General features: G+C 54.5%; 2 protein-coding genes across 7 annotated transcripts; one reads left to right on the forward strand and one right to left on the reverse strand.

The window, feature by feature from the left end:
• The first annotated feature begins 271 nt into the window (after positions 1–271).
• Positions 272–20,623, forward strand: ARHGEF40 (Rho guanine nucleotide exchange factor 40). Of its 6 annotated transcripts, none has more exons than XM_080687315.1 (24): positions 272–412; positions 4,020–4,217; positions 4,808–6,059; positions 6,207–6,374; positions 6,516–6,636; positions 7,504–7,600; positions 7,705–7,785; positions 7,884–8,000; positions 9,627–9,722; positions 9,805–9,920; positions 10,289–10,415; positions 12,789–12,911; positions 13,012–13,155; positions 13,622–14,232; positions 14,361–14,595; positions 14,940–15,026; positions 15,573–15,788; positions 16,492–16,662; positions 17,467–17,644; positions 18,419–18,523; positions 18,750–18,893; positions 19,397–19,527; positions 19,898–19,959; positions 20,094–20,623. In XM_080687315.1, the coding sequence occupies exons 1-23, from the start codon at positions 410–412 to the stop codon at positions 19,952–19,954; spliced, it is 4,578 nt and encodes a 1,525-aa protein (XP_080543441.1). In that variant the 5' UTR covers positions 272–409; the 3' UTR covers positions 19,955–19,959; positions 20,094–20,623. The 6 variants fall into 6 exon arrangements, with proteins under 6 accessions (XP_080543441.1, XP_080543438.1, XP_080543442.1 ...); XM_080687312.1 differs by having other exon boundaries at positions 316–412; positions 19,913–19,959; XM_080687316.1 differs by having other exon boundaries at positions 316–412; positions 4,808–5,525.
• Positions 20,624–21,068: 445 nt separating this feature from the next.
• Positions 21,069–23,741, reverse strand: ZNF219 (zinc finger protein 219; the record flags this gene model as incomplete). Its single annotated transcript, XM_080648147.1, is given in 5 exon segments — positions 21,069–22,134; positions 22,383–22,467; positions 22,469–22,515; positions 22,770–22,938; positions 22,941–23,741. Coding segments are annotated over 5 exon segments (1,704 nt in total), but the record flags the coding sequence as incomplete, so codon positions are not given.
• Between the last annotated feature and the right edge of the window lie 3 nt (positions 23,742–23,744).

A 23,744-nucleotide genomic window follows, 5' to 3' on the forward strand; every position in this document is an offset into this window, starting at 1 on the left:
AGAGAGCGAGGCGGTGGCGGGAAAAGAAGGGCATCTTCGGCTAGGCGGGCCTCCCGGGTCAGGGTCGCAGCTACCCTGGGGGGAGGGGGTGCGAAGGAGGGAGAGGGCTGCGGGAGAGCCAGGCCGACCGGCCGGGGGAGTCGGGGAGAGGCTCCGCGGGAGAGGGGGTCGGGGCCCGCGAGTCCCGGCAGGGGGTCGGCGCGGAGCCGGGCGGGCGCTGGGAGGCGGGGCGGGCGGCCGTCTCAGTCCTCCCTGGCGGGGCCCCGCGGCCTGGGAGCCGAGCCGCCGTGCGCCGCGGCCGGAGCTGTCCTCCCGCCAGACCCGGGAGACGCGAGCGGCGGGACGGAGGCGGCGGCGCGCCCGGCCCCGCCCGCCGGCCCGAGCGTCGGACGCGAAACCGCGCCGAGCCATGGTGAGTCCCGCATCGCCACCCCCGGGTCCCCTCCGCCTGCCCCCAGTGGGCGCCTCTGACGCCTGCTCTGGGCTGCGGAGCGCTCCTGGGACTCCCCTCCCATCCCCCTTTCTTTTCTTTGATCTGTCTGCCCCGCTGTCTGGCTCGGTCCCCACCGGGTACTGCCCTTACCCTTTCTTTCTTCCTCCTCTTCCCCGCCCCTTCCCCCATCCTCCCTTTGGTCTCTCCCCTAATCCACACACCTCCCCTCGTCCTCCTCTGTCCTGACCTGTGCCTTCCTTTGCAGGACCTTCCCTCCCCCTCCGGGTCCCTCCTACGGCTTGGGTGCTGCAGCGGCCCTGCAAGGGGCCGGCCTCAGGTCATGAGAACTGACCTGCCTGGAACTACCATTTTCCATCCCAGTCCCCAGCCCGGTGAACCGGACCCACCCATCCGGCCCTGGGGGACCGGCGGCAGCTGAGCCTGGGCTAGGGCCAGGGACAGAAAACCGAAGAGGGAAATTCCCGCGGAGAAGAGAGGTTGCCTCGGGATAGTGGACAGAATGGGGAGGGGGGCTCACAGTGCCAGGGGGCGTGACGCTGTTAGAGCAGACAAGAGATTGGGGGAGGGGGGTGTCCCCAGCTCACGCTGCAGGGAACAGAATCAGTGTTAGGGCATTCCCGTTGCAAAGAGGAGGGAGCTCCCTGTAGGGGGTAGGGGATCCTGGCAGCAGCCACTCAGGGCACGGGAAGCAGGAGGGCATAGTTAAGGGGAAGCCCATACCAACAGGAGTGGTCACTGTCCTGCGAACTTTCACTCCAGAAGTATTCTCTGAAGAATTACTGCAGTGGGCGCTGCCAGGGAGCTTCCACTGTGGGGGTGGGGTAGGGGGACACGGCCTAAGGGGTGCTCACTGCAGAGAGGGGAGGAGGGGGAGAGGCCCTGCCGGGGAGGCGCTCCCTGCGGGGAGTGGAGAAGGGGGAGGAGCACTACCGGGGCTGCTCCTCTACCAAAGGAAGGGCACCCCCTGGCAGAGAGGCTGGAGCGAGAAGAAAGAGGAACTGGGCCAGGGAGAGCTGACTCAGTCTCTCTGGTCTCTTCTTTGGTCCCGGCCTGCTAGAGGCCTGGTCTCGATGCTCCTGCCCACCGCCTCCCACCCCAGACCCCTCCTCCCCTCCCGCCGGTGTCGTTTCCTGTGGCTGAGACTCTCTCTCAGCCATGAGCTCACCGCCCCTAATGGGTTGCAGCTGCCTCGCTACTCCAGCTCTAGCGCCCCGCTCCCCGCTGCTGGCCTCAGAGCGGACGGCGCACTCTGCCTCCTCTCCCCTCCCCCCGCCCACCTCCCCCCTCTCCCCTCCCACGTTCACTGCGCTGGCCGAGTCCCCGGAACACTGGGGGTCTGTCTGCTCGCCCACACACCTTGGGGCTGGGTCTCTGTGTGACGCACGGAATGGCCCTCTCTGGAGTAGCTGCCCTAGCTTCTCATGGTCAGGACTGGCTGGCAACTCTGGCTGGAGGGACCCAAAGCAAAATGGTATGCAGTTTTGTCTTCAGGGCAAATGCGGGGCTGGGGATCGGGTAGGTAAAGAACTAGGAAAAACTCTGCAGTGAGCATCTCCTTGCGCATTTACAGCAGTTAAATCTGGTAAAAGGAACTTCAAAGCCATCTTGAAGGAGAAATAAGTTTGCCTGAAGGGTAGCTGTTTAGAGTGTGGGATGGAGAAAGATAACCCATTAATTCACTTAGGAGGTGAGTTTGGAGGAAGTAGGGCTGAGTCTTTTGAGACTGTGGCTCCAGGTGGAGATGGGCAGAGAGAATCCTGCTGAAATCAGAAAAGATTTCAGCTCCAATACATACCCATCAAGACTTGCTTCTCCCTTCCCCACATGTTCCTTTTGTGACTTTTTCCTGTTTCAACTGTCCCCACCCAGTTCTTTGTAACCCAATCCCATATGCTCTGGAATGGGTGATTGCTTCACAGCCACTCTGGGAGAGGGGAGAGAGGGTGCTAGAAAGATTCAAGATACACAGCCCTCTAGTCCTCCCTCCCATCCAACAACCATCTCTAGCATATGACTCATGGGTGGTGGCACCACCTCTTTTGATGGGGGTCTCTGCTAGAGGGGAGGAAGTTGGGGGATGAGTGAGAAGGTTGAAGGGATTAAGCAAAGGAAAAAAAGACTCCTGGATAACAGTATGGTGATTACCAGAGGGAAGAGAGGGTAGAGGGAAGTGGAAGAGGGTGAAGGGGGGATAAATGGTGATGGAAGGAGACTTGACTTGGGATGGTAAACACATAATTTACAGATGATATAGAATTATATACCTGAAACCTATATAATTTTATTAACCAATGTCACCCCAGTAAATTTAATTTTAAAAATTTAATAAAAAATAATTTTTAAAGAGTTTATTTGAGCCAAACTGAGGACATGCCTGGAAGCAAGATCTCAATAGGTTGAGAAAATGCTCCTGAGAATGGCAGTTTGGCATTGCCTTATTTACATTTAGAATTAGAGAAAATGTAAGAGAGTTTACATGAAACCCACTGGTGGTAGATTAAGGAGGTAGGAGAAAGCAAGCGGGGAAGGGGGAATAACGGGTGGAATAAGAAGCGAAATGGAGAGGTATATACTTCTTTCACATTGACGGTTCAGGGTAGTTAACATTTAACATTACAGTAACTAGAGATAACATGCAGGCAACAAGGCAGCAATGAGTTTTGGTGCACCTGCTCTGTCCTGAGGGTGCTTATGCCTCCAACTTGTCTGGAAATGAAGATTACTCTGGCATTTGAAAGGTATGTTATCCTAGATGCACAAGAACAATGGGCAGGGCTCTATTAATGTAAAGATTAACCTTTTACTAAGGAAGCTATAGGTCTGGTGCTTGACTACCCACCATGACCTACCCAGTTGGGACTGTATCATGTGTGGTTACTATTGGCCACTGAACTTGTCAGGTCTGCTATATAGCCTCTTTTTCATTCACAATTAATATTTTTGCTTTTTTTAAAAAATGTAAATGCATATAAAACAATTAAATGTTGTATACCACAACTGTTAGCACAGCAAAAATATCACCCATCTTACAGGAAAATAAACTGAGGTATAGAGGTTAAATGGATGGCCTAAGATACTGTATTGTCAGTCAAAATTAAACTGCTATTTAATGTTTTTAAAAGATGGGAGGGGTTGTCTGTGGATGGTAGGACCTGTGAGGAGGGGCTTGCAGGATGCTGTGTGAAAGCCCTCCCCCCTCCAGAGCTCTCAGCCATAACTCAGTCCCCTGATGTCCCAGAAGTCATCTCATCTCTCCTGGGGAGGGCCTGTGCAATCACCCTGATCCTTAAGAATCAGGGATGACCCTGATCAGAGACATGCACAACAAATTCTCCCTAGATCTCCACAGCCAAGGTCTCAGAGCTCTCTCAGGGAGTGCACTGCAAGGCCTGTGCATTCTGACCGGCCCAGCTCCACTCCCATCCTGAGCTCATTCAGCCAGCAGTTCCTGAGTGCCCTCTCTGTGCACTCAATGGGACCCCGGGGTGACACAGCCAGCCCCATCCCAGCCCACTCCCAAGGAGCCATGCTTGGGTGATCTGCAGCCTGGTCTTGTCTCTCCCAGGAGCCGGAGCCAGTGGAAGACTGTGTGCAGAGCACGCTCGCCGCCCTGTACCCGCCCTTTGAGGCAACAGCCCCCACACTGTTGGGCCAGGTGTTCCAGGTAGTGGAAAGGACCTATCGGGAGGATGCGCTGAGGTACACCCTGGACTTCCTGGTGCCCGCCAAGCATCTGCTTGCCAAGGTCCAGCAAGAAGCCTGTGTGAGTGATCGTGCATTCCTGTTTTTTCTCCCTTAAGATCCTCTGCCTCACTCCAGTGACTAGGCAGACGGACTAATCTCCCCCACCCAGACGGAGCCTCCCTGATCCTGATCTCTCCAGAGGCACAGCCCCTCAGATATTAACACACAGACACTCATCTTTCTCGAAAATTAACTCCTAAGAAATATCAAGTCCCAAACACCCTGACCCTCCAGACCCAATTCCAGACATTTTCCCCCTCATATCAATTTTTAAGATACTAACTCCCCCAGATGTGGCTCAGTAGAGATCCTTCACTTTTTGAGCTATAAAACCTCCTAAGAGTCTCTGAGTCCTCCAAGACAATGGTCTCTGCTGACCATGTCTTTGTCATGACTCAGTTCTTACTCCCACACATGGAATTAGCTTCCTACCACCGGAAAACTGACCAGTCCCAAGCCTTTCCTCTGCCACATGAACACCTGCTCCCCTGGGGTTATAACCCACCAGGCATAAGGCCACTCCTGCCTAGGATGGTTCCATTCTAACTGCCCCCTCCTGTTGGTTTCATCAGCAGAGGCCTGAGTGCAGCCTCCTGTCTCTCTCCCCAGGCCCAGTACAGCGGTTTCCTCTTCTTCCATGAGGGCTGGCCCCTCTGCTTGCATGAGCAGGTGGTGGTACAGCTAGCCTCCCTTCCCTGGCAGCTGCTGTGCCCAGGGGACTTCTACCTGCAAGTGGTGCCCTCAGCAGCCCAAGCACCCCGCCTGGTACTGAAGTGCCTAGCCCCAGGAGGTGGGCGTGTACAGGAGCTGCCTGTGCCCAATGAGGCTAGTGCCTACCTGTTCACACCTGAGTGGCTACAAGGCATCAATAAGGACCGGCCAACAGGTCGCCTCAGTACCTGCCTACTCTCTGCGCCCTCTGGGATTCAGCGGCTGCCCTGGGCTGAGCTCATTTGCCCCCGATTTGTACACAAAGGAAACCTCATGGTAGGACATCGGCCAAGCACGCTGCCCCCAGAACTGCCCTCCGGACCCCCAGGGCTCCCCAGCCCTCCACTCCCTGAGGACTCCCTGGGCACCAGGAGTCCTGGGGATGGGCACAATGCCCCTGCTGAAGGACCTGAGGGCGAGTACGTGGAGCTACTGGAGGTGACATTGCCCATGAGGGGAAGCCCCACGGATGCTGAGGGCTCCTCGGGCCTCTCCAGGACCCGGACAGTACCCACCCGAAAGGGTGCTGGAGGGAAGGGCCGGCACCGGAGACACCGAGCATGGATGCACCAGAAGGGCCTGGGGCCTCCAGACCAGGATGGGGCACGCCCACCAGGTGAGGGAAGCAGCAGCAGGGCTTCCCCTGGGTCTCCCCCTGAAGCTGAATCCCTCCCAGAGGCAGCAGCCCAGGAGGTATCTGAGCCCCCAGCAGAGGCTCTGGGGGAAGCCTCTGAATTTTGCCCCCTAAGGCCAGGGGAGGTTGGGGGAGGATTGGGCCAGGGAGCTGAAGGACCACCCGGCACCCCTCGGAGAACAGGCAAAGGAAACAGGAGAAAGAAGCGAGCTGCAGGCAGAGGGGCTCTTAGCCGAGGAGGGGACAGTGTTCCTGTCCCACTAAACCCTGGGGACAAGGAAGAGACCAGCCAACAAGAAGCCCTTGTTAATCTGCCTTCACCAAATGAGCATGAGCTTCCAGGAGGCAGCCTGATTAAAGAGGAACTCGAAGGTTCGGAGAAGCCAGAGTCTGAGCTGAAAGAGGAGCTCATTCCAGCAGATGAAAAGGAGCCACAGCCCCCAGAAGCCTGTGGGCCTAGAGAAGAGAAGGCCCAAGAGAGAGAGCAGAAGGGCCCGAGTCTGGTGTGCATGGCAGGTGAGGTGATACTGAGGCCAATGGGGCAAGGGCCAGTGTAGGTTAGGCCTCAGAAAGGGGGCTGGAGGAGAAGCAGAGTTGAGGCTGGAGCGGAACAGCCATACTTGGTCTCACTTCAGGCCCATAGCTTTGTCTGTGTCTATGCAGGACCCACAGATCCCGAAGGGCTCCCCTCTGACCCTCCACCACCACCTCTGGAGCCTGTACAGGAAGTGAAAGGGGATAGGATCCCAGAAGAGGCACCCCCAGTTTCCATCTCTGATGACCCTGACATACCTTGGGACTTGATGGCATCTGGATTCCTCGTCCTGACTGGTCAGTGAGCATCAGTGGTTGAAGGGAAAGGGAACAACAAAAGAGAAGCAGTTGAAGTGGGCTGCAGAGGGAGGCAGAGTGGATGGGAGGTAGCCAAAGCCTGCCTCCAGCAAGGACAGTCTGGCCATTTTGTGTCCTCAGGAGGGGTTGACCATAGTGGGCGAGCTCTGCTGACCATTACCCCACCGTGCCCTCCTGAGGAGCCCCCACCTTCCCGAGGCATGCTGAGCACTGCTCTTCATTACCTGCACTCATTGCTCAGGTAACGGAGGCCCATTGCTGGCACCCTGGACACTAACCTCTTGGGTCATGAGGACTTTGACCCCTCTCTTCTCAAGATACTAACCTCCTGACATCTAGGACACGTATTTCTCAAAATTTCAAGTCATTGACTTCTGAATTTACTGACCCCCAACCCCCAGGATACCTACATAGATCCTTAAAATCAACACTGATGACTTTCAATATCCTAAAATACTCCCTAGACCAGTGGTCAGCAAACTGCGGCTCACGAGCCACATGCGGGTCACGAGCCATGGTTTGCCATTCTGTTGACTAATGAGTTTGCCAACCACTGCTAGATTAAATGTAACTGTGTAGTTGGAAGCTGTGAGGATTAGGCAATTGTGGCATATTGTGTGCAAAGAGGTAAGGGGTAGTATATGACAGTGGTCGGCAAACTCATTAGTCAACAGAGCGGCAAACTGCGGCTCGCAAGCCGCATGTGGCTTGCGAGCCGCAGTTTGCCAACCACCGCCCTAGACTATCAGGACGTTGACTCACTTATCCAACAACTATTTATTGAACGCCAAGAACCTATTAGGGACCATGCTACATGGTGGCATTGAATTTATTCCCTCCAGAGCAAAGAATTCTTCATTTTCCAGACCCTCACCTGTGACCCTATAGCCATGTGAATACAGACTGCTGATTGCTAGGTCACACCGCTTCTTGAACACACATTCCAGACTTTGGCCCTTTGCCCATTGTCTCCCAAACATACCAGGAACTAACTTCTGCAAACTAGTAACACTAAAGCCAGACCCTGTGCTACTATTCCCCCAATACACACACACACACACACACACACACACACACGCTGCCTCCCTGGCTCTTCCTGCCTCCACAGGCCTGATCTACAAACACTGGGGCTGTCCGTCCTGCTAGACCTTCGCAAGGCACCTCCCCTGCCTCCAGCACTCATTCCTGTCCTCAGTCAACTTCAGGTAATCAACCCCTTGAGACAGGTACTTCTCCTGATCCTAACTCTTCCCTACTGGCCATCCCAGGCCACCCAGTTGCCCATGATTTGGGGCTTTTCTTCCTTCAGGACTCAGGAGACCCCCATCTCATTCAGCGACTGCTGCTTCTCAGTCATAATGACCCTCCAGCTGAGCTCCATGGATTTCAGGTTTGAGCCCCTCCCACCTAGTGCCCCTCAGTAGTGGAGAGAGAAGAGGTTAGCTGGAATCAAAGGGCAAGAAACCCCCTGACTTCATATGTCTACAGGGTGCTGAGTTGCTGTCAGAGAATGATCTGAAAAGAGTGGCCAAGCCAGAGGAGCTACAGTGGGACTTGGGAGGTCACAGGGAGCCCTCTCCCAGCCTCTGGGTAGAGACACACCAGGTAAGCTACGCTTCCTCCACCCAGGACACGGGGAGCCAGGAATGACCCCGCTGAGAACACTCTAGGAGACAAGGCAGATCTGAGACACAAATAAGGGGTTGGGAAAAAGTGGTTTCCCTTCCATTCAATTCCACAATATATACTTGTGGCTCACAAACCATGAGCAAAATATTGTGCATTACCATGAGTGGGCTGCTGAAGAAATGGGATGAGTATATTAAATAAAATTTTAATTGACTTTAGAGAGAGAGAGAAACATTGATGTGAGAGAGATACATCTATAGGTTGCCTCCTGGGGCTCAAATCTGCAACCCAGATAGGTATGTGCCCTGACCAGGAATCAAGACCACGACCTTCTCATTCATGGGACGATGCTCCAACCAACTGAACCACACCAGTCAGGACTTAAATAAATTCTTAATATGATATTAAGCTGCATGTGAATTTTGGTGGGAGATGTCAGAAACAACTGAAGAACTGCAAAATAGCATCACTGGGGTTCTGGAAAGAGCTGAGAGTCAGGAAGTCTGATTCTGGTTCCACATGACGTTGGATAAGTTACTGTATCCCACTTCCTGAGATGGTGCCTTTCTGTACCTGCTCCCTGCACCAACATCCAGGCCTCAGGATTCTCCCCCACAAAGGACATCCATTGTGATAAAATTTCTGATTCTATGAATCTAAGTGTATACAAGAAAAGAGGAGTAGCCTGGCCTGGGGTGGCTCAATGGCTGAGCGTTGACTTATGAACCAGGAAGTGGTCCGATTCTTGGTCAGGGCACATGCCTCGGTTGTGGGCTCCATCCCTAGTAGGGGGTGTGTAGGAGGTAGCCTATCAATGATTCTCTCTCATCATTGATGTTTCTATCTCTCCCTCTCCCTTCCTCTCGGATATCAATTAAAAAAAAATATTTTTAAAAAAAAAGAAAAGAGGCCCTAACCAGTTTGGCTCAGTGGATAGAGCGTTGGCCTGCGGACTCAAGGGTCCCAGGTTCGATTCCGGTCAAGGGCATGTACCTGGGTTGTGGGCACATCCCCAGTAGGGGGCGTGCAGGAGGCAGCTGATCGATGTCTCTCATCGATGTTTCTCTCTATCCCTCTCCCTTCCTCTCTGTGGAAAATCAATAAAATATATTTTTTAAAAAAAAAAAGAAAGAAAAGAGGTGTAAACCTGATCTGAGCCAAGTATTAAAGGAGGTCTGGAAAAAAAAAAAAAGAAGAAGAAAAAGAAGTAAAGGAGGTCTGTAACATGGTCTCCAAGTTATGTGCATGGGACCTGGATCTAAATAGGCTGGGAGGAGGGTTTTATAGGGTGAGGACCCAATGCAGACGAAGCAAAGGAGCCTCATGTTTACTAAGCTCCACAATGTGCCAGGCCCATGCTGGGTGCTTACATAGCAGCATCTCTTTAAACCTCACAAAATCCCAGATGTCTTATCTGGACTTCACAGTTGAGGACATTGAGACTCAGGGGGGTTCCTGGACCTGCCCAAGGTCATACAATTAGTAAGCAACAAAGTCACAAAATGAAGCCAGCATTGCCTCCACAAAGGTCTCTGGGGCTGCCCCGCGTGCTCCTTGGGTTCCACTCTGTCCCTGGACTCCATCCCTGTGTGCGTGTTTCAGGAAGTGGCCAGGTTGTGTCGGCTGTGCCAGGGTGTGCTGGGCTCTGTGCGGCAAGCCATTGCGGAACTGGAGGGAGCGGCGGAGCCAGCGGGAGAGGTATGAAGTGAGATGGGGCAGCAGGGCACGGGGTGGGGACTTTCTGGTGGAAGCCCAACTTTCAACTGCTCCCTGCTCCCAGGAGGCGGTAGGAATGCCTGAGCCCCTACAGAAGGTGCTGGCAGATCCCCGGCTGACGGAACTGCAGAGGGATGGGGGTGCCATCCTGATGAGGCTGCGCTCCACCCACAGCAGCAAGTATGAGGGAGGGGTGGGTGTGCTGGGGCAGGTGGAGACACAACAGAGGGTGGCCAATAAACCTTAGCTGCCAGAACATTCTAACTGAGCATGTATCTGGACAAGATAGCATTCGTTTCAACTTATCATCTCATAACCCTCACAAGGTCCCTGCATGCTAGTTATGATTACAAATGGGGATTTGGTGGGTCAGAAATGTTAAATGTCTTGGCCAAGGTTAGTCAGAAAAAGAAAGAGTTAGGATTCAAATCCAGGCCCACCTGATGACCCATGATGCGGTGCCACCTTTCTTGTTGGGATGTGATGATGGAACAGGGGTGGAGGGGCTTGACAAAGCAGTGGTTCATTCTGCCCTACTCCTTCCTCAGGCTGGAGGGCCCAGGCCCAGCTACTCTATATCAGGAGGTAGACGAAGCCATTCACCAGCTTGTGTGCCTGTCCAACCTGCACGTGCAACAGAAGGAGCAGCGGCAACGCCTGCACCGACTCCAACAGGTAAACCAGGACCCCCAGACCTCTTACTCCACCTGGGGGCCTGGCCTCCAGCACCCCCCTTTCACTGATAGAGTTGATGGTGTTCTCCTAACTTGGCTTGGTTGACTGGCCCTCCCTCTCTCCTTACCTCCCCTGGAGGTTAGTCATGGTCAGTGTGAGATTCAACAAGAGGGAGATAGTATCTATCACAGGACCAACAAAGAAGAAAAGCCACCTCTGTATGTTTGATCAAGTCTCCTTAAAGATTGTGCGAGATGCTCAGTATCATAGGGGGTCTGGGAAGAGCTGATTGATCCTGGAGTGTCTGCCTCCTTAGCTTAAAAATAATAAATGTCTATTGATACCAGCTCTTTATTCTGCCACCCATGCCCCCTCAGCTCTTATGTCTTTATTGATTTCAGAGAGGAAGGGAGAGGGAGAGAGATATAGAAGCATCACTGATAGAATCATTGATCAGCTGCCTCTTGCACGCCCCCAAGAACCAATGAGTCACTCAAGGCCACAACCCAAGCATGTGCCCTGACCGGAAATCAAACTGTGACCTCCTGGCTCATGGGTCATTCAACCACTGAGCCACACCGGCCAGGCTCAACACTCTCTCTCTCTCTCTATCTATCTATCTATATATATATATATACACACACACACAGAGGAAGGGAGAGGGAGAGAGAGATAGAAACATCAATGATGAGAGAAAATCATTGATCGGCTGCCTCCTGCACGCCCCCCACTGAGGATCAAGTCCAAAATCTGGGCATGTGCCCTGACCGGGAATCGAACCATGACCTCCTGGTTCATAGGTCGTATGCTCAACCACTGAGCCACACCGCTGGGCATGGGCTCAACTCTTTATACAGTGTTATCCCTTGGAAAGAGAGGGCAATGGAAGCCCTAAGTGCCCTGGCAACCAAGGCCTCTCTGTGGGGGAGATTCAGGGATAAGGCTGGCTTCTCCAAACCTTGGTTCTTCTCACCTACGGTTAAGAGCCCCTTACGGATTTGCTCTCTACCCTACCATGTGGAGTAGAGGGGGCTTTGAAATCTGATTGCTCCTTTCTAACCCCAAGCATGGTGAGTGAATTCACAACACGGGCCTGCCTCTGGGCTTCAGGGGAAGGGTCAGTTCAGGGCCAATGACAAAAGGGTCAATTTAGGGTGTGGGAGGTAGTGGCAGGGCTTTTTGTTTCCTGGGATTTCTGCATATTCGCTCCCTCCATTCCAGTATCCAAGGGGTGGTATATCTTACTGCGTGTTTGCTTGCTTGCTTATTACCTGTTTTCTCCCACTGTTTAAAAACCGTTAGCCACAGCCCTAGCCACTTTGGCTCAATAGATAGTGTGTCAGCCTGTGGACTGAAGGGTCCCAGGTTTGATTCCGGTCAAGGGTTGTAAGCTTGGTCCCCAATGTGGAGCGTGCAGGAGGCAACCGATCAATGATTCTCTCTCATCATTGATGTTTCTATCTCTCTCTTCCTCTCTGAAATCAATAAAAATGTATTTCTAAAAACACACACACACACACACACAAATGTTAGCACATAGGATTTGAAGTCTAATGTGCTCAGCTTGAGTTCTTGCTCTGCTAGGAGTAAGAGGTTGGACAAGTCTTAAAGCTTCTCTGAGTTCCCAAGTCCTCAATCTGTAGAATGGAGATGATAATTACACTTACAGGGGTGTAAGGACCAACCAAATGAATTCAGCAAAGGACTATGGAAGTGTTAGGTAATTAGGAGTATTCTGACTTATCCTCAGGCAGTTTCACCCACCTTCCAGCCTTTCTTCAGAGGAAAAAATTACCATCCTTTTTTGGTCAAATATCCAAGAACCAGTGAGTCACTTGAGCCCATAATAGGCAACTAGAGCTGCATACAGGTGCCTGTGTGTGCAAACACACACACGCACACGCACACGCACACGCACACGCACACGCACAACCACCTCCTGAGCCCTCTCCAACCCTGATCCCTGGGTACCCTGCACACGCATCACTGGGCTCGGTAAACGTGAAATTTCTCCTGGCCCTTGTTTCGATTCATCATCCCCTCATCCTGCCTCAGGCTCACACCAGTTTTATTGATTTCATCTTCAGGTATATCCCTGGATCCGTAACCCGCCTGCCTGCCTCAGTGCTTCCTGCCAGCCTAGCTTCCCCTTCATCTGGTGCTTCCCAAAGATCTTACTTTTCTCACTTGGCCTTGTGGAAACTACTACCATTCACTGTTAGCATTCCCACTTTACCGCTGAGATTAAACAGTTCACCCGAGGTTCTGCTGATTGGGCTGGTGGGGTTGGCGCTGGGCCTCAGCTTCCTTTTCCTTCCCTCTGCAAGGCCTCTTCCCCCCTCTCAGCCCTGCTCCCCGCCCTGCCTGCCCCAGGTGCTGCAGTGGCTCTCAGGTCCAGGGGAGGAGCAGCTGGCGAGCTTCGCTGCGCCCGGGGACTGCCTGTCTGCCCTGCAGGAGACAGAGCTCCGATTCCAGGCTTTCAGTGCTGAGGTTCAGGTGAGAAGGGGAGAGGAGCAGGAGAGAGGAGACATTCGGGAGGAAGGGGGGGATTGAGTGGGAAAGAGGACCAGATCTGTGCGAAGCCCCCCTTCTCTAGGAGCGCCTGGCCCAGGCACAGGACGCCCTAGCCCTGGAAGAGGACACTGCCTCCCAGAAGGTTCTGGATGTCTTTGAACAGCGGCTAGAGCAGGTTGAGAGTGGCCTCCACCGGGCCCTGCGGCTGCAGCGCTTCTTCCAGCAGGTGTGTGCGCAGCCTCATTCTTCTACCTGACAGACTGATGGGATAGTTGTTAAAAGCAGGGACTCAGGTGGCCATCTCCCTGGTTTTCACTATTGGCTCTGCCACCTACTTGCTAAATGGCCTGGGATGAGATACCGAGCCTGAGTGTGCCTCCATAGGCACCTACCTCTCAGGGCTGCTGTGAGGATTATACAAGCCATATATAAAAGGCACTTAGTGCAGCACCAACCACTGACAAATGCTATGTACATATTGGCTATTCTGTCATCTAGGCTGCTGTTTCCATACCGGCTTAGAGGGCATGGTCAGGCGGGGATGCTGGGAGAGCAAGGGGACATGTTCTGAGAGGACCAGGAGGTGATGGGCAAGCCCTCAGGAAAGAGGCCAGAGCTGTCATCTGGCAGCGTGTGGGAGAGCACAAGCCTCACTCCTTCCTCTCCCATTCCCAACCCCTTTGGTCTTGTAGGCACATGAGTGGGTCGATGAAGGCTCCGCCAGGCTGGCAGGAGCGGGGCCGGGTCGGGAGGCAGTGCTGGCAGCCCTGGCCCTGCGGCGAGCCCCAGAGCCCAGCACCGGCACCTTCCAGGAGATGCGGGCCCTGGCCCTGGACCTGGGTAGCCCAGCAGCCCTGAGAGAATGGGGCCGCTGCCGGGCCCGCTGCCAGGAGCTGGAGAGGAGGATTCAGCAACAGCTGGGAGAGGAGGCCAGTCCACGAGGCCACCGGCGACGGCGGGCAGACAGTGCCAGCAGTGGAGGGGCCCAGCGGGGCCCCCACAGCCCCTCACCCAGCCTCAGCTCCCTGCTGCTCCCCAGCAGCCCCGGGCCGCTAGCAGCCCCATCCCACTGCTCCCTGGCTCCCTGTGGGGAGGACTGTGAGGAGGAGGGCCCTGAACTGGCTCCAGAAGCAGAGGGCAGACCACCAAAGACTGTGCTGATCCGAGGCCTGGAGGTCACCAGTACCGAGGTGGTCGATAGGACGTGCTCACCCCGGGAACACGTGCTGCTGAGCCGGTCCGGGGGTCCAGATGGGCCCTGGGGAGTAGGCACCCCCCGGATGGAGCGAAAGCGAAGCATCAGGTGAGAGCCCAGCCCAATCAGTACCCAGAGGCAGGCCCAACTGCCCAGCAGGAAAAGAATGACATTGTTGGGGTGGTGACTTCCTCCCACTCCCCAGTCTCCTTTGCCACTCTTTGTTTTACCTGCAGTGCCCAGCAGCGTCTGGTGTCTGAGCTGATTGCCTGTGAGCAGGAATATGTGGCCACTCTGAGTGAGCCAGTGCCACCTCCTGGGTCTGAGCTGACCCCTGAACTACGGGGCACCTGGGCTGCGGCCCTGAGTGTCCGGGAGAGGCTTCGCAGCTTCCATCGGACACACTTCCTGCGGGAGCTTCAGGGTTGTGCCACCCACCCCCTGCGAATTGGGGCCTGCTTCCTTCGCCATGTGAGTGATCCTATAAAACCTCTTCCTTCTTCCAGGTCATGTTTCAGCTCCACCCACTTGATCCTCCTTCTCAGTGTCTGTCTCCCAACCCCATCCCCGCCAAAATGTGTGGTCCAAGACTCGGGCCTCGCGCTATTCCCTGGGCCCCTCTGGACCTGCTCAGCCTCTGTGTCCCTGTCCACAAGTGCTGCCTGGCCTTCACTCTCCATGGGAGCCCACCATTCCCTTAGCGGACTGAGTGCTCCCTGGGGACCCTGCCCCTCCTTTGGACTACAGCGAGGATGTGGAGGAGGAGAGGAAGGGGCTGTGTGCAGGGATGGCTTACTTCTTCTCTACTGGCACAGGGGGACCAGTTCAGCCTTTACGCTCAGTACGTGAAGCACCGACACAAACTGGAGAATGCTCTAGCTGCACTCGGCCCCCCAACCAAGGTAACCTTTTCTCCAACCCTCATGAGAAGGGGAGAGGCCAGGAAGCCCTAAAATCCACCCAAGCTCAAAATCTCTCCGGGGGGAAAAAGCTTTCCTGCATTGTGCCCAGGAATGTGACCTGCCAATAATCTCCCAGAACCTAGGCTTTATCTAGTCCACCTGAGGGACTACTAACCAAGACTCTTGGTTCCTCTGAGCCTCTGTTTCTACACTGGTAAATGGGGGCAAAATTCACTATAACTCATTCACAGAGTACTGTGAGGATCAAAAGACCTCACAACAAAAGATGTGAAAGTGACTTCAAAAGTTAAAAGCCAGAGAATATAAAGGATTATTTGTATTCCTCCTCTATTCCGTGTCAAGATATAGAGGATGACTGAATCCTGCATTTCTCTCTGAGGAAAGGTGTTTTTGCCTTACCTTGGGGTATATCTGAGCTTCATCTATTCCCCAAAGCCTGGAGTACCACCCACCCTCCCCACAGAGCTCAGTCCCCACCAGATCTGGACCTTCCCCTAATCCCTGTCTGCCTCCTCCCCAACCTAGGGCTCCACAGAGAGTGCTCCTCACCTGCCCAGGGCCCTGCAGCAGCCCCTGGAACAGCTGGCTCGGTATGGGCGGCTCCTGGAGGAGCTCCTAAGGGAAGCGGGGCCTGAGCTGAGTTCTGAGCGCCAGGCCCTTGGGGCCGCAGTGCAGCTGCTTCGGGAACAAGAGACCCGGGGCAGAGACCTGCTGGCTGTGGAGGCAGTGCGTGGCTGTGAGGTGAGGCCAGGCTCCAGTCACTCCCGCTCAAACTGCCCAGCCCTGTGGCCTCAAGCAGTGTGGGCTGGTGACAAGAGAACTAGACTCAAGGTCAGAGGGTCCCAAGCTGTCATTTTTAACCAGCTGGGTGACCATAGTCAAGTCACTGAACTTCACTTGGCTTCAGTTTCCACATCTTTAAATTAAGAAGCTATATCCTGCTCAATATCCCATGATCCTACATCTGCCTGTGCTTACCTGTTCCTTTCCTAACTCTTCTCTTTCTCCATCCACTCTGCATTTCTTCCTGCATCTCAACACTCAACACATACTTTATTCTCCTCTACCTAATCTCTTTCCAGTCCTGAGATTCAAGAACAGGCTGAAATCTACCTCCTCTGGGATAGATTTATTTCCCCATCAGGTCTTTGTCGATTCTCTTCCTGCGGCAAAATGGTGCTTTGGCCCCCAGTATTCAAAGGCTTCCCCATACGAGGCTGTAAACCTTGCTGTGCAATGTGCCTTCCATCTTTAGAGGCAAGCTGTGCTGCTGGGCCAGGTGTGCTGCACACAGTGACCAGTAGGTGGATTCTAGGCCAAGGGCTGATCTCCTGACTCTGAGAATTAGTCATTAGGCCCTTGCCCTATAAATCCCACTTTTACTCCCCATAAAACATACACAGAGGGTTCCAGGGCCAATAAACTTCCCTTTTCCTTTCTCCAGACAGACCTGAAGGAACAGGGACAGCTCCTGCACCGGGACCCCTTCACCGTCATCTGTGGCCGAAAGAAGTGCCTTCGCCATGTCTTTCTCTTTGAGCATCTCCTCCTGTTCAGCAAGCTCAAGGGCTCTGAGGGGGGGTCTGAGACCTTTGTTTACAAGCAGGCCTTTAAGGTACAATGCCTGCAGGAAGGAGGGTGGCAAGGAACGGGTCAGGAAGTCATGCTCTTCTTGAGAACTCACGATGTTCTGTAAATTCAACCCCAACCCAGGTTCAGAATCTGCATCATCTAGAACAGGCTTTGGCCTGCAACCAACCATCAGTTAGGGTTTCGGGGTGATATAAGTCCATCATCAGTCTACTTCTTGGGGTTTTCCTTCTCGTTCATGCAGGAGACCCATGAGGCATTCCAAGCCAGAAAGGAGGGCCCTTCCCATTAAGAACATACATGCCTTTTGAGTCAGGAATGGTCCCTGGGGATGAGGAGAAAGGACATGCATATAGAGCTTAACATGATGGAACTGAAGAAGCCAAAAGGAGGGAGGGCTTACCTTAAGGAAACAGCTCCGCTATCCAGATAAACATCAGTGGCAACCTATGGCTATGTGGCATGACTCTCAGGGTTTCTAGACTTTGTCCCCATACACTAGTTCCAGCTCTTTGAGGGTGGAGTGGGGGAGTACAGTGCAGAGAAAAAAGCCCAGGTTTGGAATAACATAGACATGAGTTTGAACCTTCCTTTTCCAATAAGCTATGATAAACCCTTGGGCAAGCTGTTTCATGTCTTTGGGCATTCCCCTTCTATAAATTATGGTTGCTATGGAGACTAAATGTAGAGCACTTGGCCCATGGTAGGTGTTGAGCAAACATTTACTGAACATCCACCAGATGCCAGGATAAGTGCAATGCTTTTCCACGTGGTACTATCTAGCCAGGACTCACTCCATTCTTACCCACTCTTTTCCGCTCTTTCTCAGACTGCTGACATGGGGCTAACAGAAAACATCGGGGACAGCGGGCTCTGCTTTGAGCTGTGGTTTCGACGGCGGCGGGCACGAGAGGCATACACTCTGCAGGCAGCTTCACCAGAGATCAAACTCAAGTGGACAAGTTCTATCGCTCAGCTGCTGTGGAGACAGGCGGCCCATAACAAGGGTAACAGGCAGAGATGGGAAGGGTGTGCTTAGGGTCAAGATTATGGCAGGTTAGCTGGAAAGTGTGGAGACCACTTGGGAAAACAGGGTGTAGGATGGAGAAAGAAGAATGACTTATGAGAATATTCAAGATATGGTTTGAGAAAGAAAGCTGAGATACAAAGTAGTCTAAGGTGAACCAAAAGGAAAGAGGAATCTAGCAAATTTCAGGGAAGCAAGAGCAAATGGCTGGGCAAAAGAGAGAAAGTATGCACTGGACCTGGGTCACAGACTTACTTGCTGTGCGACCTGAGCTCGTTTGTTTTGGTCCTGCATCTGCTTTTTGTGCTTTTTTAAATTCTCTGAACCTCATTCCACTCATATGAAAAAAACGGAAAGGAATATCTACAGCTCAGTGTGTTGGGGAATATTAAATAAGGTGATATATATGGAAGCACTTGGTAAACTGTGAAGGTATGTAAAAATGAGTTTTGCTCTTAACACACCAAGATAAAAGGAAGAAAAGTTGTATCAGAAGAAAAGTTGGGCAGCTAGAATGGTAAATGGGGAGGATGAAACTACAGGAGATAAGAGACAGGTGTTTGAGGAGGAAGTTGAGGACCACCATTTCCATCCATGTCGGGACAGTCACCCGAAAGAGTGACAAGAGACACCAGAGGAAGGAGAGGGAGGAATAAGAGGTGGCTAGGAGCAAACAAGAGTCAACCCTAACAGGGCTAGGGCTGGAGCAGAGAAGGGGCAAAAGGAGGTTGGTAACAGGGTCTCTGTTCCCTAGAGCTCCGAGTGCAGCAGATGGTCTCGATGGGCATTGGGAATAAGCCTTTTCTGGACATCAAGGCCCTTGGGGAGCGGACGCTGAGTGCCCTGCTCACTGGAAGAGGTGAGGGCCACAATGCTGGGGAGTGGACCCCAGAGTCAAGACCTTGACAGTGAAGGCACAGTTGGGGAAGCCTGGTACAAAGTGAGGAAGGGTAACGAGTGGATGTCTTCCCAGAAATTGTGGAACTAATTGGGAAGCCCTCTATGAAACTTAGGGTCATTTCAGGGAGCCAGGAGGGCTTTCCCACACCAGCACCCCACCCCTCCCCCACCCCCACTCTCTGCAGCCGCCAGGACTCGGGCCTCTGTGGCCGTGTCATCCTTTGAGCATGCCGGCCCCTCCCTTCCGGGCCTCTCACCGGGAGCCTGCTCCCTGCCTGCCCGCGTCGAGGAGGAGGCCTGGGATCTGGACGTCAAGCAAATTTCCCTGGGTGAGGCACCTCTCAAGGGGTGGCTCCCCCCAACAGCTGGGTCATCATTGTGATGTTCAGGCTGCTTGCTGCTGAGCAATTCCTTTTTCTAGCCAAGTAGCCCCATTGCCATGACAACTATTTACAGCTTCCCCATTGCTAAAAGAGCCTTCCATCTGGTTGCTAGGGTACTACTACAGCAGCCTGTTGCTATGAAGCACTTCCTCTGTACCTCTCTCTAGCTCTCCTTGGGTTTCTATGGAAACTGCCTCAGCTTCCTGTTGTACCCTCCTGGTTCACCAAGGCAATCCTTATAGTTGCCTGTCGCTTCTTCCCTGGTTGCTCTAATGACGCTGCTGACGATTTCCTGCCTCTTGGTAGGGGGGTTCTCTTGCAAGTGGATTGCTATGGTGACTCACAGCTTCCTGTTGCTATAGAGCTTTTTCTTCCCTGATGGAGCGGCTTGGTTGCTTAAGGTAATCTAGGAGTTCTGTACCCTGCTCTCACCCTAGCTTCCCCTCTAGCCCCAGAAACACTTGACTCTTCCGGAGATGCGTCCCCAGGACCAAGAAACAGCCCCAGCCTGCAACCCCCCCACCCTAGGAGCAGCACTCCCACTCTGGCCACTGGAGGGATCTTGGGGCTATCCCGGCAGGTAAGTCCCTGCAATAGAGCTAGGAATGGGTGACCTCTTCAGCCACTCTTTGGGTGGGCTCTTCTAATCTTTCAACCCATGGGGGCAGGGGAACCAGTGAGCCTGTGCTGCCAGCAAGGCTATAGGCTGGATACAGTCTGCCTTTGTCCTCTCCCCCACCCCTGGCTGAGAGGCATGAGGTCAGAAGTGAAAAGGAATCTTTAATAAAGAGCATACTGCAGGAGTGGGTGGAAAGGGGAGAATGCCAACAACCTGGTTTGGACTTGGATTAAATCTGGGAGGAAAAACATGAATTGACAGGTGGGGTGTGTGTGAGAGAGAGATGGAACACAGGGAAGAGGTCATTTCTTCTCCTTTTAATTCACTGCAGTTTCTCTCCCCTAAGAGTCATGCCCGAGCCTTGAGTGACCCCACCACGCCTCTGTGACCTGGGTGAGTCAGTACCCCCTTTCTACCACCTCCACACTCCTTCCCTCTTGCATGTACCATCCTTCCTCCCCACAACTGCTTAGGAGTCAGCCTCTTCCCTCTCCCAACCCATCTCCCTCTTCTCTCCTGGTTTCTAGAGAAAATCCAGAACTTGGCTACAGCCCCTCCTCTCAGCACATTTTGGGCTGGGCTGGCAGTGGGACATAGTGAAGGACTGGAAGAGCACTGACTTCCTTCCCTCTGCTTCCTGGACAGAGCGGTCAAGGACCAGCGTGTTTCCCTGCTACCACTATCTCTGTTGCTCTCCCCACTGGGTGCCTTCCTTCAGGAACCAAAGTAGCCATACTTGCTTGCCTTCATACCCAGGAGGTGGGGAATTATCCCTGGCCCAGTCCTTCCCCATCCTGGGCCACTGCTCACTCCCAGGGCACAACTCGTGTCAGGCTCCCCGGGTGACCGGTGTTTCCCCTTCTTCCCACCCCCACTCGCGCTGAGAAGACCCATCCCTGCCAGGTTACCCATAATTCCTAATGACTCCATTCTGGGGGGTCATAGGAAATGGAGCTATGCAAACCAATATATGAGGGTGGGGCGGGAAACTGCAAACTTTATATGTGTAATTACTGTTATTATAATCCTGTTGTTATATTAAATGTATTTACTCACACATTGTGTCCAAAGAGCTAGAAGCTGTCCTCTGGGTTGAGGTGATAATACTAACTTGAACACTTCCCCTCAACCAAAGCTCGGTGTGGGCCGGGCCTAAGAGAATGTACCTTCTTCACAGTGGTTCCCAGAGACTCAATGCACCCTTTGAAGCTCCTCCTCTCACAATACACCCACGTCTAGAGGCAAAGCTAGGCACAGTTAAGATGGGACTCAGCACAGTCCAGCAGATTTGAAAATGAGAGGTCCTTAGACCACAATGCATGAGAATCCCTTAGGCCACTTGCTAAATGCCAATTCCTGGGCCCACAGCAGAGCTGCTGAAGCCAAAGCCTGGGGGTAAAACCCAAGCTCTTTAGGTGATAACTAAGTGCCTAAAGAGGTGCCTCTTTCCTGGACAGAAAGGCCCAAGGAGGAGGACAGGACATAGGCAGACAGACACAGTGTCCCTGTGCCTCAAGACACCTGTTTATTGGGGACACAACTCTGCAACAGGGATGACAGGAATCGTACCAAAAATAGCGACGTCTACAGGACCCCTGAAGGGGCTTAGAAGGGTACAGTGCCCCCCACCCCCACCCATTGTACAAAAATAAACTCTCATGCCTATGGACCAGCAAGGACTGGCAGAGCATCTCCTCAACAGGGGCACAATCCTCTCTGCCAGCCCTGGGAACCCATTCTTTGATCCTCACCCCTGCCACTTCTAAGGCACTGTGACTCCCCTGGGCTGGGTGCATACCGCCCACCCACCCCCCTATGCCCTCCATACCCTTTACCTCTGGTCCACCTGGGGCTGGGATATGGGTCCCACACTGCCCCCCTGCTGGCTGCTCTACCCAACTACCTCTAGTGCTCCCCCGCTCCTGCAGGGTAAGCTCACTAAACTAACAGCCCCTAAGAGGGCTCCCTACCGTTCTTGACCCCCCAACCCCACCTCTCCGGATCTCAACAGCCCGGGGCCCTCCTCCCCTTCCTGCAGAGGAGGACTGGGAGGGGTCTCTCCTGATGGTGCTCGGACGTAGGGCAGCGACACATCAGCCTGGGGAAGCCGGCGGCCCCGAGCCCGGCGACTGTGGTGCACTTGCAGGTGCAAGGCCATGAGCTCAGGGGCTCCAGTGGCGAAGGGGCAAAAGAGGCAACGGTGGAGGGCACCCCCGGGCCCAGCCTCGCCTCCCGGCCCCGCCCGCAGGGACAGGTCCAGGGGTTCGGCCTCACCGCCTCGCCCATTGCGCAGGGTCCTCCCAGGACTGGCAGGCTTCCTACGGGACCCCGGCGCGGTGCTGCTGGAAGGCCGGGGGCTCGAGGTGCCCTCCACCCAAGTCGCAGGCTGCTGAGCCACCTTGGCTCCAGACGTCTGGGCTGAACCCCTCTGGGAAGGGGGCGGCTCCGGTGGTGGCCCTGGGCCAGCCCCACTCCTCTGCTCCCGATGGTGGCGCTGCAGATGATACTTGAGCGAGCCAGATTGGGTGCCCGCGTAGTCGCAGTGCGGACACTTGTAGGGGCGCTCGCCTGCGGGGAGAGGGGTGTGATAGGGTCAGAGTCGAGATCACTGCCCACCCCCATCCACATTTCGTTCAACATACAGACCTCCTCGGGACCAGGAAAGAAACGCTGCCTCTCCCACCCCCTCGGATTTATTAAAGAAGGGTTTCCCTACGCCCTCATCTGGCCAGTCTGAAGGCTGCCAAGTCGTAGTCAGCCTCTCACTTCTCTTCCTGCCCTCCAGTACCCTCCCACACCGGAGGCTGCCCCCTCACCTGTGTGCACTCGCAAATGCACTTTGAGGTGATGCGCTGAGCGGAATGACTTTCCGCAGAAGGGACAATCTTTGCCGGTGGCCCCCCCGGCTCCCTTCAGACCGGTTCCCTCCGACTAACAGCCCATTCTCTTCTGCAATACACATGTTAAGGGAAATCAGAGGAGCCCATTGCCCTAACCCTATCAGAGCCATGCGCCCCATACCCACCCTTCTTCCCCTTAAGGGTCTGAAACAGCATGTTGGGGGAAATGAGGGGTTGGATATGCCGTGGGTTGAGCTGGTGCATTACGAGATCCTTTTTAAAAGGAGGGGACGGGAGAGGAGTGGTGGCGTCAGAGTGGGACCAGATGCGGTAAACCTCAGTGACAGGAGACCCCTTACGTACCCTGCGTGGCAGTGGGCCTTGCCTGGGCCCCCGAAGCAGATGCAGAGTGCCCTGGCCCCTCCCCTGGGCGTGGGTGCAGCGAAGCCAGAGGGCCCAACGCCCTGTTTCGGGCCCAGGTCTCCTCCTCGGCCTCCACTACCTCCTCTTCTTCCTCAGGCTCCTCAGCGCTGGGTGCCGGCGAGCCCGGGCTGGGAGCGCAGAGGGCAAGGGGCGGAAGCCTCCGAAGCTGCGGCCAGCCCCAGACTCAGCGCCCTCGCCATTGGGCCGGGCTTCGCCAGCTCGCAGGCTCAGGTAGCCCAGGAGGCTTGCAGGCTCACGGCGCTCAGCCGGGGTGGACGCTGGGGCCAAGAGGAGCGTGGGGCCCAGCGGCTCATAGGCCAGCAGGCCCAGGTCAGGAGGTTGGGGAGCCCGGGCAGGCCCAGAGCCAGGCCCCGGGGCACGCAGTGGGCCCAGCTTGCTGGCATGCACCTTCATGTGATTCTTAAGGAACCAGGGCTCCTTGAAGCAACGGCCACACACGGGACATGCATGATCAAAAGAGGCCTTGTGCTTGCGCATGTGGCCCTTGAGAAACCAGGACTGTGTGAAGCTCTGGCCACACACTTGACAACGGAACTCTGGAGGCGCAGGGGGCTCCTCAGGAGCAGCAGGGGCTGGGGTTGCCTCACGTTCGGGCTCCAGCTCCGGCTCCGGCTCCGGCTCCTGCTCCGGCTCCTGCTCGGGCTCAGGGACTGATCTGGGTTCAGGTTGGGGTGGAGGTTGAAGCTGCGGGGCAGCCGAGGTGGCCGCCAGAGGGCGCTCAGGAGCTCCGTGGGCCGTCAGGCTGTGGTGCAGCAGCTCCTCCTCCTGGCTGGAGCCGAAACTGCATAGGCCGCACTTCCAGGGCCTGTGCAGGATGTGCAGGTGGCGTTCCCGCTCCGCTGCGGTGCGAAACTTGCCTTTGCAGAAGGGGCAACGGAAGGAGGATGCTGATGG

Source organism: Plecotus auritus (genome assembly GCF_963455305.1).
Source record: "Plecotus auritus genome assembly, chromosome: 1".
Classification (NCBI taxonomy): Eukaryota; Metazoa; Chordata; class Mammalia; order Chiroptera; family Vespertilionidae; genus Plecotus; species Plecotus auritus.

Bases quoted from the DNA above. Each gene is read 5' to 3' on its own strand.
- ARHGEF40 (XM_080687315.1), top strand. The intron at 6,375-6,515 runs GTCAGTGAGCAT...TTGTGTCCTCAG, and splicing joins TGGATTCCTCGTCCTGACTG to GAGGGGTTGACCATAGTGGG. The intron at 13,156-13,621 runs GTGTGTGCGCAG...TTGGTCTTGTAG, and splicing joins TGCAGCGCTTCTTCCAGCAG to GCACATGAGTGGGTCGATGA.